Source organism: Bubalus kerabau, chromosome 5 (genome assembly GCF_029407905.1).
Source record: "Bubalus kerabau isolate K-KA32 ecotype Philippines breed swamp buffalo chromosome 5, PCC_UOA_SB_1v2, whole genome shotgun sequence".
Lineage (NCBI taxonomy): Eukaryota > Metazoa > Chordata > Mammalia > Artiodactyla > Bovidae > Bubalus > Bubalus kerabau.
Genome location: NC_073628.1, coordinates 95,682,784 through 95,699,779, shown reverse-complemented (window position 1 = coordinate 95,699,779; position 16,996 = coordinate 95,682,784). Strand labels below are relative to the sequence as shown.

General features: G+C 38.6%; 1 protein-coding gene across 1 annotated transcript; it reads right to left on the bottom strand.

Annotated features, from left to right (window-relative positions):
• Positions 1–296: 296 nt before the first annotated feature.
• LOC129653986 (amphoterin-induced protein 2-like) lies at positions 297–2,259 on the bottom strand. The gene has a single exon (XM_055583595.1). The coding sequence runs from the start codon at positions 2,079–2,081 to the stop codon at positions 516–518; it is 1,566 nt and encodes a 521-aa protein (XP_055439570.1). The 5' UTR covers positions 2,082–2,259; the 3' UTR covers positions 297–515.
• Positions 2,260–16,996: the final 14,737 nt, after the last annotated feature.

Below are 16,996 nucleotides of genomic sequence, written 5' to 3'. Positions count from 1 at the left end.
AAATTTGATCAGGACTGTCTATTTACTCTGGTCTGCAATGATAACATGAACTAAAGTATCCCCAAATCTAACTTTACTTTGTGCTTTATAAACAACTGCTGCTTGGTTCTTCCTTCTGCATCTTTTAAAAATGAACACTTTTCTTTAACATAACTCAACTTTGGTCCCAATAAGTTAGTAAAATCTCTAATATCGGAAATTTAGCTTTTCTTTCAAGAATCCTGAGTGAAAGGACAATGTCAGTCACGTCGCCTCCAGTTCAGCTTTCAAATTATCTGTGCTAAAGATGAAGGTATTATCTAGAACTTAAACTCTGAAATACAACTCCATCTTTCTCTGGCATGAACCTAAGTGCTTTACCACATTACCTATAAACCAGTGAAAGAGACCCTTTGGTTTTATTTCTGAAACACAGAACAACCCCATTTCTGCCCTGCTGTTTATTTTTGCAGACCACACACAAAGTTGAATATAAAGAGATTCAATCACTACATTGTACAAATGCAGGCACAAAATTAAGTGGACGCCACAAAGGGTGTGTCTGAAAACACTGAATTGACTGAATCTGAGTCGGATTTCACCCTCGTGGACTTTAAGATGCCCTCAGCTATGACCGTTTCACTGGGAAAGAGCCTGACTTTCCCATTCTGCCCTGCTGCAGTATCCTTCAGGGGTTCCAAAAACACTACTCTTTTCCCGGCTCCTGCCTTCTGTTCATCAGTGGGGGCATCACTATCAGGGCCAGAAGTGAGAATAGATGCATGGACATTGCTTTGGTTTAACATATTTTTTCGTCTCTTGGGTTTACACTTGCAGGGACACGGTGTCAGATAGAAGTACAGAAGTACCAAAACAATGCTGGCCACGCAGGCTGCAAGAGTGGTAAAAGCTGTGTTAAATGCCTCGTGTGCATGGGATTTGTTTATGGTGAAATTGCTCACGTTTATTGTAACATCCACAGTTTCATTTAACAGACGTTGCCGATTCATTGCAACACAGGAATACACTCCAGCATCCTCAAAACGAGGACTTTCTATAACCAGGCTTCCATTGGGAAACACATGAAAGTTTTCCATCTCTTTATCGGGCTCCAGCACTCTGTTAACTGGACTGACCCACATGAAATCGATGTTTGCCCTACCAGTCTTGACGTCACAGTGGACCATCAGCCTTTCCCCCACCTGAGCCTCGTGAATAAAGCCAAGGGCACGGAAGGAACTATTGATGATACTGTCAGAGCAGTTCAGGAAGCTATCCTGGAGCAGAAGCACCTGATGGAAGTGCCTAGTGTCAGACCATAGGCGACAGGTATAATCATTCTTAAAATCCATCACTGAGCTGAAGTGCCTACGGTACCAAAAGATCAGCAAGGAGTAGAGAGAACAGTCACAGACAAAGGGGTTTCCATGAAGGAAGATACCTCTCAGTTGCTTTCCTGGCACTAAATTTATATGATGCATTGGCAGAGAGGAGATCCGGTTATAAGAAACATCTAGAAACATCAGTTCTGCCAGCTTGAACCTTCCAACATACAAATCCATGGGAAACTGCGTGAGAAAGTTTCCACTTAAGTACAGTTTTTGCAGTTGGGAGAGCCCTCCAAACGCTGAAGGATCCAGATAGGAAATGTGATTGTTGTAAAGCAGGAGCACTTCCAGAACCTTCAGCTCTTGGAACACTGCACTTTTCACGGTCTTCAGCTTGTTGGATGACAAGTCAAGACACTTCAGATTTGGAGTGGTGGAAAAACTGTCCGTGGAAATGCTCGTGATGTTGTTGTGCCGAATAATGAGGGTGTTCAGCTTTACCAACGATACTGGAATCCACTCAGAATCCAGAAGCCCAATTCTGTTGTAACTCAGATCCAGTCTCTTGATCAGCCTGAAAAGGTTCCCAGGCACCCTGGACAGATTTTTGTTGGTGCAGCTGACGATGTCAGTGGCACAGATGCAAGCGGTGGGGCACACCCCGGAGGCGCCACGGCTCACAGTCATTGTGATAACCAACAAACACAGCAGTTGCTTGCAGCCCGGTCTGACAACTCCAGGCAGGGTGGGCAGTGCGTGTACACGTAAAGACATTATGGTCGCCTCTGAGTCTCTTCCAGGAGCCTTTTCCACCAGCTCAGCCTCCCACCAGTGAACAGAGCTGGGACGCCTCACGGGCTCCGGGGATAGGCCACCGACGTGGTGTTTTCTGCAGGTCTGTGCGTCCGTCTGTCTCCGTCTGTCACTCCGGCATCTTAAGACTTCTTTTCCCTTTTGCTCCCGGCGGGCGGCAGCCTCTCGCGAGCTCGCACCTTGGTAGAGTTTCAAGCCCCCGTTTCGGCGGCGGCAGCAGCAACTCCGGCCGCAGGAAACGTCTCGACCGGCTCCGGTTGGTTCTCCCGGGCTTTCTTCATTGCTCGGCTAACGGTACCGCCTGAGCGATCCGGTCGTCGCGTGGGGCGCCCGGCTCCTGGAGCCGGGTCCGAGGGGCGGGGGCGCAGGAAGCGGATTGGACCGGCCCCACCTCTCCGCTCACGGGAGGCAGCAGGGCCCCCTGTATCATTTTTTTAATTTCACCTATAAGTGATATCATGTGATATTTGCCTGTCGGACTTACTTCACTTATGATAATCTCTGGGTCCATTCATGTTGCAGATGGCATTATTTCATTTTTTATGGCTAAATAATATTCCATTGTATATAGATACCACATCTTGTATATCCTTTCTTCTGTTGATGGGCCCTGAGGTTGCTTCCATGTCTTGGCTGTTGTAAATAGTGCTGCTGTGAACACTGGGGTGCATGTATCTTTTTGAATTAGGGTTTTCTCTGGATATATGCTCCATCCTTTTGCTTTTAACCTCTCTATGTGTTTATATTTGTGCTTCCCTGGTGACTCAGTGGTAAAGAATCTGCCTGCCAGTGCAGGAGACATGGTTTAAAACTCAGGTCAAGATCATCCCCTGGAGAAGGAAATGGCAACCCACTCCAGTATTCTTGCCTGGGAAATCCCAGGGACAGAAGAACCTGGCAGCAAAGGTCCAGGGGTCACAAAAGAGTCAGATGTGACTTATCAACTGAACAACAGTGTTTATATTTAAACTGTTTCACACAGACAGCATAAGGTAGGCTTTCCTTTCTACCTAACCTGACAGTATCTGCCTTTTAAGTGGAATGTTACAAATGTTTACATTCTTTATAATAAGCAATTTGATTAGTTATGTATAAATCAACTGTTTTGCTACTTGTTTTCTATTTGTCCCATCTGGTTTTTTGTTTGTTTGTTTTCTTTTTTTTTTTTTTTACCTTTTTTCTTGCTTTCTTTACATGCATTGGATTAATTAAGCATTTTTTAGTATTCTTGCTTATCTCCATACTGGCCTCTTAGCTCTCCTTTAAGTGGTTGTTCTAGGGTTTCAATTTTCATCTTTAACTTACCATCATGTATCTTCAAATAATATACCTGTTCATATGTAACATAAAAATCTTTCAACAGTGTGCATTCACTTACCCTTTTATAGTTTGTCATACTGTTGTTATATAGCTAATTTCTGTATAAGTATATATATATAAACCATACTACTTTCATATTATATTTGTTACAACACTCAGATCTTTCAAAAATGGGGAAGCAAGAGAATTTTTTGTATTTACCACACGCTTACCATTTCTAAGTCTCCTCATTCCTCTGTGTAGATCCAACTTTGTATCTGATACAATTTTTTTTCAATGTGAAGAACTTCTTATAATATTTCTTTTAGTGTATATCTGCCAGTGACAGAGTCCCTCAGCTTTTGTTTCTGCAAAAGTCTTTGTTTCCCTTCATCTGAGGGATATTTTTTATGGATATAATTAATGTTGACAGATTTTTTTTCAACATTTTCAACATATCATTCCCTTGTAGTCTGGCGTGCATTATTCTGACAGTCTTTAGTTATTCTTATATTTGTAATGTAATGTCATATCATATCTTGTAACTTGTATTTTTTTCTGACAACTTTTAAGATTTCCTCTTCATTAAAATTTTTAAAAAGCAATTTTATTGTAATATGCCTTGTAAGATTTTTGTGCTTTCATCCTGCTTTTGGTTCATTGAAGTTCTTAGGTCTGTGGGCTCAATTTTCATCAAACTTGGAAAATTTTCATCAAACTTGGAAAACCTGGTGGGCCGCTGTCTATGGGGTCACACAGAGTCGGACATGACTGAAGCGACCTAGCAGCAGCAGCAGCAGACTCCTGTTAGATTGCTTAATATTGTCCTAGAGATTCTTAAGGATTTGTTATTTTTTTACATTCTTTTTTTAATATCTGCTTTAGTTTGGATGGTCTGTATTATATATGTTCAGTCTCACTGGTTCTTCTGCAGTGTCTGATTTACTGTAAGTACATTAGGTGAATTTTGCAGTGTAGATACTGCTTTTTCAGTTCTTGAGGCTCCAGTCAGGTCTTTTTTAAATCTTGCTGTTTTCACTCTCATTATGTTTGTGTTCTCATTGACACCCTTGAGCATGTTTTTAGTAGTTGTTTTAATGTGGTTGGTTGCTATTTTTTTTATTACTGTCATGAAATATACTTTCATTACTGTACTGTTTTTACTGATTTTTCTACATTTTCCTGATTTTTGCATGTCCAGTAATTTTTAAAAAGTAATTTCTAGGTGGTTCAGTGGTGAATCCGCCTGCAGTGCAGGAGACATGGGTTCGATCCCTGAGTCGGGAAAATTGCGTGGACAGAGAAATGGCAACCCACTCCAGAATTCTTAGCTGGAAAAATCCCATGGACAGAGGATCCTGGCTAGCTATGCACTCTATGGGGGTTGCAAAAGAGTCAGACACTACAGCTAAACAACAAAGTTTTTATAGATACTAGTCATTATGATTGTTACATTGTTGAGAGTCTGGGTTTGGTTGTATTTTTTTTTTAAAGAATATTGGAGAAAAAATTCTGGCATGCGGTTGTTACATGTGAATAAGCTTCTTCATTTTGAAGTTATTTTAAACTTTATTTGGAAGAGTTTAAAGTAGCCTTCACTAACTCAAACATCCCTCCACTCTATGTGAGCTTTGAGAATTTTTCATTTTGGAGCTCTCCTATAATTCTTTCCCCAGCCTTACAGCATTTCACTGTATGTGATGGTGGTGGTGGTTTAGTCACTAAGTCGTGTCCAACTCTTGCAACCCCATGGACTGTAGCCTGCCAGGCTCCTCTGCCCATGGGATTCTTCAGGCAAGAATACTGGAGTGGGTTGTCATTTCCTTCTCCATTCACTGTATGTATACATGGCTTTGGAGAAGGAAATGGCAACCCACTCCAGTGTTCTTGCCTGGAGAACCCCAGGGACAGGGGAGCCTGGTGGGCTGCCGTCTATGGGGTCACACAGAGTCGGACACGACTGAAGCAACTTAGCAGCAGCAGCATACATGGCTTACTCATTAGTAGTGGACTAAAAGGGACTGCGCTACATATTTCTAGAGCCTTTTCTGTGCATCTTTTCCTTTTCTCTAGTACTCAACTTTGAACAAATATGCTCTCCTTAGCACCTCTACCCACTACAAGAACTCATTTTTGTGTCTCTTGAACTCATTGGAGGATGTGGGCTCTGTTGTGTTCTCCCTCTCTGTACTACTGCCTGGAAATTTCTCCAACAGAAAGCCAGCATGAACATAGACAACCCTATGTCCTATTTTACTTCTTTCTGTGAAGGATCTTTTTTGTAGTATCTGTTGTATTGAATACAGTTTCTTAAAATGTTGTGGTTTTTTTTTTTTTTATTTTTTTTTTAAATTTTATTTTATTTTTAAACTTAACATAACTGTATTAGATTTGCCAAATATCAAAATGAATCCGCCACAGGTATACATGTGTTCCCCATCCTGAACCCTCCTGCCTCCTCCCTCCCCATTCCATCCCTCTGGGTCGTCCCAGTGCACCAGCCCCAAGCATCCAGTATCGTGCATCGAACCTGGACTGGCAACTCATTTCATACATGATATTTTACATGTTTCAATGCCATTCTCCCAAATCTTCCCACCCTCTCCCTCTCCCACAGAGTCCATAAGACTGTTCTATACATCGGTGTCTCTTTTGCTGTCTCGTACACAGGGTTATTGTTACCATCTTTCTAAATTCCATATATATGCGTTAGTATACTGTATTGGTGTTTTTCTTTCTGGCTTACTTCACTCTGGATAATAGGCTCCAGTTTCATCCACCTCATTAGAACTGATTCAAATGTATTCTTTTTAATGGCTGAATAATACTCCATTGTGTATATGTACCACAGCTTTCTTATCCATTCATCTGCTGATGGACATCTAGGTTGCTTCCATGAAAATGTTGTTTCATATATTTTGTCCAGTTTTACAAGGGTTAATAGTAGGAGAAAAAGCTTGGTTCTGTTTATTCCATCATAACTGAAATGGAAGCCCTGATCTGTGATTTATTTTTGCTTTGTTTTAAACACTGTTATGATTTAACTAATGAGTTATTCACAACTGTGTTTTAAAATTTCCAAAATGTATGAGTTTTAACTTTTTAAAAATGATTTCAAACTTCATTGCATTATTCCCTGAGAATATATTCTATAGAACAATATACCTGAAATTTCTTGGAGCTTGACATGGGGTTTATTATCATATAAATATTTCTTGTGTATATGAAAAGAAAGAGTATTTTCTAATTGCTAGGGACTGTTTCTACATATGTCCATTAAGTCAATATTGTTAATTATGTTCAACATTTTATATCTTTATTACATTTTTGGTCTGCTTGGCTATTTAGGAGAGAGGTTTATTGGAATCTAATACTGAGATGGTTAGTTATCAATTTCTCTTTATAGTTTCATCAATTTTTGTTTTATGTATTTTGACACTTTAAAAATTGAGGTAAACACAGTAAAATTATGCAGATCTTAAATGTATAGAACAAATAATTTTTATACCAACCTATCTACCCATATAATTACCACTTAGCTCAAGATGTGGAACATCTTCTGAACCATAGAAGTCCAGGAGTAGAATTGCTAAGTCCCAAGTAGAATTTTAAATATGAGTTTTATCTTGGTAGATAGAACCAAAAAGTTTTGTAAAATAATTGTATTGATTTACTCTTCCACCAGTACTGTATGAGAATTCCAGTTGCTCTACATCCTTACAAACACTAGTCTATATTTTAGTTTTGGTAATTCTGGTGGGCGTATAGTAGTATCTCATTGTGGTTTTAAATTTGCATTTCTCTGATGACCAGTGATGTTGAGCAGTTTCATATGTTTATTCACCATTTGGATGTCTTTCTTTCTCCTTATTAAGTGAGTGAGTTTTGGCTCCTCACCCCCCTCCGTTGGGTTGTCTCTCTTTTCCCTATTGATTTATATAATTTAACAAATATATTCTGGAAAATAATTCTTTGTCAGTTGCATACATTAAAAAAAAGTCTCTGTAAGTGATTTGCCTTTTCATTATCTTAGTAATGTCTTTTGATGAACAGGAGTTCTTGATTTTAAGGAAGTCTAATATATCACTTTTTTCTATTATGGTTAGTGCTATTGTGTCCTTTTAAAGAAACCTTGTCTTTTCCAAGTTCAAGAAGATATTCATCTAATTTTTCTATTAGAATCTTTATTGATTCGGTTTTCATATTTAAGTCTGTGATCCATTTGAAATAGATTTTTGCATGTATCATAAGGTTTGAGTTAAAAATTTTAATTTTTTTTGAGTTAAGGTTAACTTTTAAAAATGGGTATCCAGTTGATTCATCACTATTATTGATTTGATTATACTTTCCCTATTAAATTGGCATCTTTGGTACTAATCAGGTGACTATATGTGTGAGAGTACCTTTCTGGATCTCTGATCTCTATTCTGTTACCATTGCTCTATTGTTGTGCCAATATAATGGTGTCTCAATTTCTTCAGTTTCTTAAAGTCATGATGTGAAATAATATAAGTCTTCTACTTTTATTCTTTTCTTATTTTATTTTTATTTTTTAAATTTTATTTTATTTTTAAACTTTACAAAATTGTATTAGTTTTGCCAACTATCAAAATGAATCTGCCACAGGTATACATGTGTTCCCCATCCTGAACCCTTCTCCCTCCTCCCTCCCCATACCATTCTTCTGGGTCGTCCCAGTGCACTAGCCCCAAGCATCCAGTATCGTGCATCGGACCTGGACTGGCAACTCATTTCATACATGATATTTTACATGTTTCAATGCCGTTCTCCCAAATCTTCCCACCCTCTCCCTCTCCCACAGAGTCCCTAAGACTGTTCTATACATCAGTGTCTCTTTTGCTGTCTCGTACACAGGGTTATTGTTACCATCTTTCTAAATTCCATATATATGCATTAGTATACTGTATTGGTGTTTTTCTTTCTGGCTTACTTCACTCTGTATAATAGGCTCCAGTTTCATCCACCTCATTAGAACTGATTCAATGTATTCTTTTTAATGGCTGAGTAATACTCCATTGTGTATATGTACCATAGCTTTCTTATCCATTCATCTGCTGATGGACATCTAGGTTGCTTCCATGTCCTGGCTATTATAAACAGTGCTGCAATGAACATTGGGGTACATGTGTCTCTTTCCCTTCTGGTTTCCTCAGTGTGTATGCCCAGCAGTGGGATTGCTGGATCATAAGGCAGTTCTATTTCCAGTTTTTAAGGAATCTCCACACTGTTCTCCATAGTGGCTGTACTAGTTTGCATTCCCACCAACAGTGTAAGAGGGTTCCCTTTTCTCCACACCCTCTCCAGCATTTATTGCTTGTAGACTTTTGGATCGCAGCCATTCTGACTGGTGTGAAATGGTACCTCATAGTGGTTTTGATTTGCATTTCTCTGATAATGAGTGATGTTGAGCATCTTTTCATGTGTTTGTTAGCCATCTGTATGTCTTCTTTGGAGAAATGTCTGTTTAGTTCTTTGGCCCATTTTTTGATTGGGTCATTTATTTTTCTGGAGTTGAGCTGTAGGAGTTGCTTATATATTTTTGAGATTAGTTGTTTGTCAGTTGCTTCATTTGCTATTATTTTCTCCCATTCTGAAGGCTGTCTTTTCACCTTGCTAATAGTTTCCTTTGATGTGCAGAAGCTTCTAAGTTTAATTAGGTCCCATTTGTTTATTTTTGCTTTTATTTCCAATATTCTGGGAGGTGGGTCATAGAGGATCCTGCTGTGATGTATGTCAGAGAGTGTTTTGCCTATGTTCTCCTCTAGGAGTTTTATAGTTTCTGGTTACGTTTAGATCTTTAATCCATTTTGAGTTTATTTTTGTGTATGGTGTTAGAAAGTGCTCTAGTTTCATTCTTTTACAAGTGGTTGACCACTTTTCCCAGCACCACTTGTTAAAGAGATTGTCTTTAATCCATTGTATATTCTTGCCTCCTTTGTCAAAGATAAGGTGTCCATATGTGCGTGAATTTATCTCTGGCCTTTCTATTTTGTTCCATTGATCTCTATTTCTCTCTTTGTGCCAGTACCATACTGTCTTGATGACTGTGGCTTTGTAGTAGAGCCTGAAGTCTGGTAGGTTGATTCCTCCAGTTCCATTCTTCTTTCTCAAGATCGCTTTGGCTATTTGAGGTTTTTTGTATTTCCATACAAATTGTGAAATTATTTGTTCTAGCTCTGTGAAGAATACTGTTGGTAGCTTGATAGGGATTGCATTGAATCTATAAATTGCTTTGGGTAGTATACTCATTTTCACTATATTGATTCTTCCAATCCATGAACATGGTATATTTCCCCATCTATTAGTGTCCTCTTTGATTTCTTTCACCAGTGTTTTATAGTTTTCTATATATAGGTCTTTAGTTTCTTTAGGTAGATATATTCCTAAGTATTTTATTCTTTCTGTTGCAATGGTGAATGGAATTGTTTCCTAAATTTCTCTTTCTGTTTTCTCATTATTAGTGTATAGGAATGCAAGGGATTTATGTGTGTTGATTTTATATCCTGAAACTTTACTATAGTCATTGATTAGTTCTAGTAATTTTCTGGTGGAGTCTTTAGGGTTTTCTGTGTAGAGGATCATGTCATCTGCAAATAGTGAGAGTTTTACTTCTTCTTTTCCAATTTGGATTCCTTTTATTTCTTTTTCTTCTCTGATTGCTGTGGCCAAAACTTCCAAAACTATGTTGAATAGTAATGGTGAAAGTGGGCACCCTTGTCTTGTTCCTGACTTTAGAGGAAATGCTTTCAATTTTTCACCATTGAGGATAATGTTTGCTGTGGGTTTGTCATATATAGCTTTTATTATGTTGAGGTATGTTCCTTCTATTCCTGCTTTCTGGAGAGTTTTGATCATAAATGGATGTTGAATTTTGTCAAAGGCTTTCTCTGCATCTATTGAGATAATCATATGGTTTTTATTTTTCAATTTGTTAATGTGGTGTATTACATTGATTGATTTGTGGATATTGAAGAATCCTTGCATCCCTGGGATAAAGCCCACTTGGTCATGGTGTATGATCTTTTTAATGTGTTGTTGGATTCTGATTGCTAGAATTTTGTTAAGGATTTTTGCATCTATGTTCATCAGTGATATTGACCTGTAGTTTTCTTTTTTTTGTGGGATCTTTGTCAGGTTTTGGTATTAGGGTGATGGGTTTGGAATTTTACCTTCCTCTGCAGTTTTCTGGAGGAGTTTGAGCAGGATAGGTGTTAGCTCTTCTCTAAATTTTTGGTAGAATTCAGCTGTGAAGCCGTCTGGACCTGGGCTTTTGTTTGCTGGAAGATTTTTGATTACAGTTTCAATTTCTGTGCTTGTGATGGGTCTGTTAAGATTTTCTATTTCTTCCTGGTCGAGTTTTGGAAAGTTGTACTTTTCTAAGAATTTGTCCATTTCTTCCACGTTGTCCATTTTATTGGCATATAATTGTTGATAGTAGTCTCTTATGATCCTTTGTATTTCTGTGTTGTCTGTTGTGATCTCGCCATTTTCATTTCTAATTTTATTGATTTGATTTTTCTCCCTTTGTTTCTTGATGAGTCTGGCTAATGGTTTGTCAATTTTATTTATCCTTTCAAAGAACCAGCTTTTGGCTTTGTTGATTTTTGCTATGATCTCTTTTGTTTCTTTTGCATTTATTTCTGCTCTAATTTTTAAGATTTCTTTCCTTCTACTAACCCTGGGGTTCTTCATTTCTTCCTTTTCTAGTTGCTTTAGGTGTAGAGTTAGGTTATGTATTTGACTTTTTTCTTGTTTCTTGAGGTATGCCTGTATTGCTATGAACTTTCCCCTTAGGACTGCTTTTACAGTGTCCCACAGGTTTGGGGTTGTTGTGTTTTCATTTTCATTCGTTGCTATGCAAATTTTGATTTCTTTTTTGATTTCTTTTGTGATTTGTTGGTTATTCAGCAGCGTGTTGTTCAGCCTCCATATGTTGGAATTTTTAATAGTTTTTCTCCTGTAATTGAGATCTAATCTTACTGCATTGTGGTCAGAAAAGATGCTTGGAATGATTTCTATTTTTTTGAATTTACCAAGGCTAGCTTTATGGCCCAGGATGTGATCTATCCTGGAGAAGGTTCCATGTGCGCTTGAGAAAAAGGTGAAATTCATTGTTTTGGGATGAAATGTCCTATAGATATCAATTAGGTCTAACTGGTCTATTGTATCGTTTAAAGTTTGTGTTTCCTTGTTCATTTTCTGTTTAGTTGATCTATCCATAGGTGTGAGTGGGGTATTAAAGTCTCCCACTATTATTGTGTTATTGTTAATTTCTCCTTTCATACTTGTTAGCATTTGTCTTACATACTGCGGTGCTCCCGTGTTGGGTACATATATATTTATAATTGTTATATCTTCTTCTTGGATTGATCCTTTGATCATTGTGTAGTGACCTTCTTTGTCTCTTTTCACAGCCTTTGTTTTAAAGTCTATTTTATCTGATATGAGTATTGCTACTCCTGCTTTCTTCTGGTCCCTATTTGCATGGAAGATCTTTTTCCAGCCCTTCACTTTCAGTCTGTATGTGTCCCCTGTTTTGAGGTGGGTCTCTTGTAGACAACATATGTAGGGGTCTTGTTTTTGTATCCATTCAGCCAGTCTTTGTCTTTTGGTTGGGGCATTCAGTCCATTTACATTTAAGGTAATTATTGATAAGTATGATCCCGTTGCCATTTACTTTATTGTTTGGGGTTCGAATTTATACACCGTTTTTGTGTTTCCTGTCTAGAGAATATCCTTTAGTATTTGTTGGGGAGCTGGTTTGGTGGTGCAGAATTCTCTCAGCTTTTGCTTGTCTGAAAAGCTTTTGATTTCTCCTTCATACTTGAATGAGATCCTTGCTGGGTACAATAATCTGGGCTGTAGGTTATTTTCTTTCATCATTTTAAGTATGTCTTGCCATTCCCTCCTGGCTTGAAGAGTTTCTATTGAAAGATCAGCTGTTATCCTTATGGGAATTCCCTTGTGTGTTATTTGTTGTTTTTCCCTTGCTGCTTTTAATATTTGTTCTTTGTGTTGATATGTGTCTTGGGGTGTTTTGCCTTGGGTTTATCCTGTTTGGGACTCTCTGGGTTTCTTGGACTTGGGTGATTATTTCCTTCCCCATTTTAGGGAAGTTTTCAACTATTATCTCCTCAAGTATTTTCTCATGGTCTTTCTTTTTATCTTCTTCTTCTGGGACCCCTATGATTCGAATGTTGTAGCATTTAATATTGTCCTGGAGGTCTCTGAGATTGTCCTCATTTCTTTTAATTCGTTTTTCTTTTACCCTCTCTGATTCATTTATTTCTACCATTCTATCTTCTAATTCACTAATCCTATCTTCTGCCTCTGTTATTCTACTATTTGTTGCCTCCAGAGTGTTTTTAATTTCATTTATTGCATTATTCATTATATATTGACTCTTTTTTATTTCTTCTAGGTCCTTGTTAAACCTTTCTTGCATCTTCCCAATCCTTGGGCTTGCCTCCAGGCTATTTATCTGTGATTCCATTTTGATTTCAAGATTTTGGATCAATTTCACTATCATTATTCGGAATTCTTTATCAGGTAGATTCCCTATCTCTTCCTCTTTTGTTTGGTTTGGTGGGCATTTATCCTGTTCCTTTATCTGCTGGGTATTCCTCTGTCTCTTCATCTTGTTTAAATTGCTAAGTTTGGGGTGTCCTTTCTGTATTCTGGCAGTTTGTGGAGTTCTCTTTATTGTGGCGTTTCCTCGCTGTGTGTGGGTTTGTACAGGTGGCTTGTCAAGGTTTCCTGGTTAGGGAAGCTTGTGTCGGTGTTCTGGTGGGTGGAGCTGGATTTCTTCTCTCTGGAGTGCAATGAAATGTCCAGTAATGAGTTATGAGATGTCTATGGTTTTGGGGTGACTTTGGGCAGCCTGTATCTTGAAGCTCAGGGCTGTGTTCCTTTGTTGCTGGAGAATTTGCTTGGTATGTCTTGCCCTGGAACTTGTTGGCCCTTGTGTGGTGCTTGGTTTCAGTGTCAGTATGGAGGCGTTTGATGAGCTCCTGTCAATTAATGTTCCTTGGAGTCAGGAGTTCCCTGGAGTCAGGGTTTGGACTTAAGCCTCCTGCTTCCAGTTATTGGTCTTATTTTTACAGTAGTTTCAAAACTTCTCCTTCTATATAGCACCATTGATAAAACATCTACGTTAAAGATGAAAAGTTTCTCTACTGTGAGGGTCACTCAGAGAGGTTCACAGCGTTACATGGAGAAGAGAAGAGGGAGGAGGGAGTTAGAGGTGACCCAGATGAGATGAGGTGGAATCAATAGTCGAGAGAGTGGGCTAGCTAGTAATCACTTCCTTATGTGCACTCCACAACTGGACTGCTCAGAGATGTTCACGGAGTTATACAGAGAAGAGAAGGAGGAGGAAGGAGACAGAGGTGGCCAGAAGGATAAAAGGGGGGAATGAAAAGGAGGGAGACAGATCCAGCCAGTAATCAGTTCCCTAAGTGTTCTCCACCGTCTGGAACACACAGAAATTCACAGAGTTGGGTAGAGTAGAGAGGGGTTAGGGAGGAGACACAGGCGACCTGGGGGAGAAAAAGGAGAGTCCAAAGGGAGAGAGAGCAGTCAAGCCAGTAATCTCGCTCCCCAGTGAAAAATGGGTACTGAAGATTGGGTTCTTAAAGGTAAAAAATTGGTAACAAATACATAAAAGCAAAAATTAAAAATCTAGAGTAGAGTTTGGAATTTCAAAAATATGATGTTAAAGAAAAGAAGAAGGAAAAGAAAGAGAGAAAAAACGAACAAACAAAAACAAGGTCGCGAAAATTATAAAGAAAATATAGGTACAAAATTGATAACTAATACCATAAAGCAAAAGTTAAAAATCTAGAGTAGAGTTTGGGATTTCAAAAATACAATGTTAAAAAAAGAAGAAAAAAAATAAAGAGAGAAAACAAACAAACAAACAAAAACAATGTTGCAAAAATTAGAAAGAAAATACAAGTACAAAATTGATATCAAATGCCCAAAAGCAGAAATTAAAAATCTAGAGTAGAGTTTGGAATTTCAGATATACAATGTTATATAAAAGAAGAAGAGAAAGAAACAGAGAAGAAAAAAAAAAGTCACAGAAATTATAAAAAAAACTATAGGTACAAAATTGATAACATATACCAAAAAGCTAAAATTAAAAATCTAGAGTAGAGTTTGGAATTTCAAAAATACAATGTTAAAGAAAAGAAGAAGAAAAAAAAAAACAAACAAGGTCAAAAAATTATAAAAAATATATATATGAATTTTGCTGAAGAAGAAAAAAATAGGTTTTTTTTTTTTTTTTGCAAAGTAATAGGTTATAAAAGTGAAAATTAAAGGAACAATAGAGGACTTAAAATTTTTTTAAAAAATTAAAAAAAAGAAAAAAAAAAGAATGATCGTAAAAATAGTAAAAATATATCTAGGACTTTCTCTGGTTTTGTTGTGAGTATTGTGGGTTCACTTCATTTTTGGCTAGTTCCTTGGTCCGACTTATATTTCTCAAGATCTATAGGCCCCTTCCTATGTAGTCCGTAGTAACCACAGGGTTTTAATCTATTGCCTGTAGCTTCCAAGGCGTTTCCCTCTGTTATAGCTTCTTCTGTTTGCTGGTCTCTTCAGTGTCTGGTTTCCGCCCTGACACAAAGGGGACAGTGGAGGACACTTTTTTTTTTTTTTTAGGTTCACTTATTCAGTCGTGCTGTGGGGAGGGAGGGAGGGATGCTGCAAACAAATAACACTGGCGTGGGCTCGCAATGCCTCAGCCACACTGGGTCTGCCCTTGCTCACGGTGCGTGTAGCCTCCCTGCCCACACTGCTCGGGCTCTAGGTTGTTCCGCCGGGAACAATTCGAGGCCGGCCCTGGGCTGCATGCACCTCCCAGGTCCAAGCCGCTCAGGTTCAGGCACTTGGGTAGTCCTCAGAGGCGCAGACTCGGTTGGGCCTGCGTTTTGTGCTCTTCCCAGGTCCGAGCAGCTCAGGTGATGAGGTGTTTGGCGAGCGGCATTGCTGTGACTTATCGCCTCCCTGCCACTCGGTTATCTGGGTGTAAAACTGGCGCACCTTCTCAGGCAGATGTTGACCGTCCAGACCCCCAAGAAGTTTTAATTAGCAAGGAAGCCTGCTTACAGTTTTATAGATAATGTCTCTCTGGGGCTGCGATTTTCCCCTTCCGACTCTGGCTGCCTGTCACCGGAGGGGGAAGGTCTGCAGCCGGCTATCTCTGTTCAATCATTTGTTCCGTGTGTGGGCCTAGCGGTGTCTTAGGTTAGGGCTGACTTTTCGTGTGGTAGATATCCCACAGTCTGGTTTGCTAGCCCAAATTATTTCGCTCAGATAGCGCTCAGGGTATTCAGGCCAGGTTCTTACTCTAAGCGATGCAGCCTGCGCCGCGCCTCCCTGCCCAGCCCCCGCTTGCTAATGGCGTGTGCAGGCGTCTGCGCTGCTTCTCCGCTGGGGGAGTTACCGTAGGGCTCACAATCTGCGAGTTTTAATTGTTTATTTATTTTTTCTCCCTGTTATGTTGTCCTCTGTGCTTCCAAAGCTCGGCATAGATTCGGCAGTGAGAAGGTTTCCTGGTGTTTGGAAACTTCTCTCTTTTTAAGACTCCCTTCCCGGGATGGAACTCTGTCCCTCCCTCTTTTGTCTCTTTTTTTATCTTTTATATTTTTTCCTATCTCCTTTCGAAGAGTTGGGTTGCTTTTCTGGGTGCCTGATGTCCTCTGCCGGCATTCAGAAGTTGTTTTGTGGAATTTACTCGACGTTTAAATGTTCTTTTGATGAATTTGTGGGGGAGAAAGTGTTCTCCCTGGCCTACTCCTCTGCCATCTTGGCTCCTCCCTACTTTTATTCTTCTATAAGATTGCCTTGACTGTTCTAGGTCCTTTGTGTTTCCATATAAATTTCAGAATTAGCTTTTCAAATTCAAAACAAAACCTCTTCTGAGAGTTTAGATTGGGATTGAACTGAATTTATAAAACAGTTGGGGATGAAATGACAACAATTTTGACTTTTTTAATCCATGAGCATAGTATATTCTTCTATTTAGTTATGTCTTTAATTTCTCTTGGCAATGTTTTGTTGTTTTTTGAGACACTGTTACAGTTAATTTTAAAAAATATCTTGTGGTTTAACTGAGTCTTTTAACTTTTCCATGTCTTATTGTTTTAGGTCAGATGTCAGCAAACCTTTTTCCATAAAATGCCAGTTCGCAGACCATGTGATCTTGTTGCAGTTACTTGAGTTTGCTGGTGAAAAGTGAAAGCAGCCATAGACAACATGTAAACAAATGTGTGTGTCCATGATCCAATAAAGGTTTATTTACAAAAATAGCATAATTTGGCCTATAAGCCATAGTTTGCTGATTGACAGTTCTCTTGTAAATAGACTATAACTGGCTCTCTTGTAAATAGGATATAACTGAATTTTAAAAATCTAAGTGAACAATCTGTATCTTTTAATTGTTGGCTTTAGTTTATTATATTTAAAATGATTATTTTTCTCATATATATTGGCTGTTTTCCTCTATCATGTTACTCTTTCTTTGTTCTATTTTTTCATACTTTTTTGTG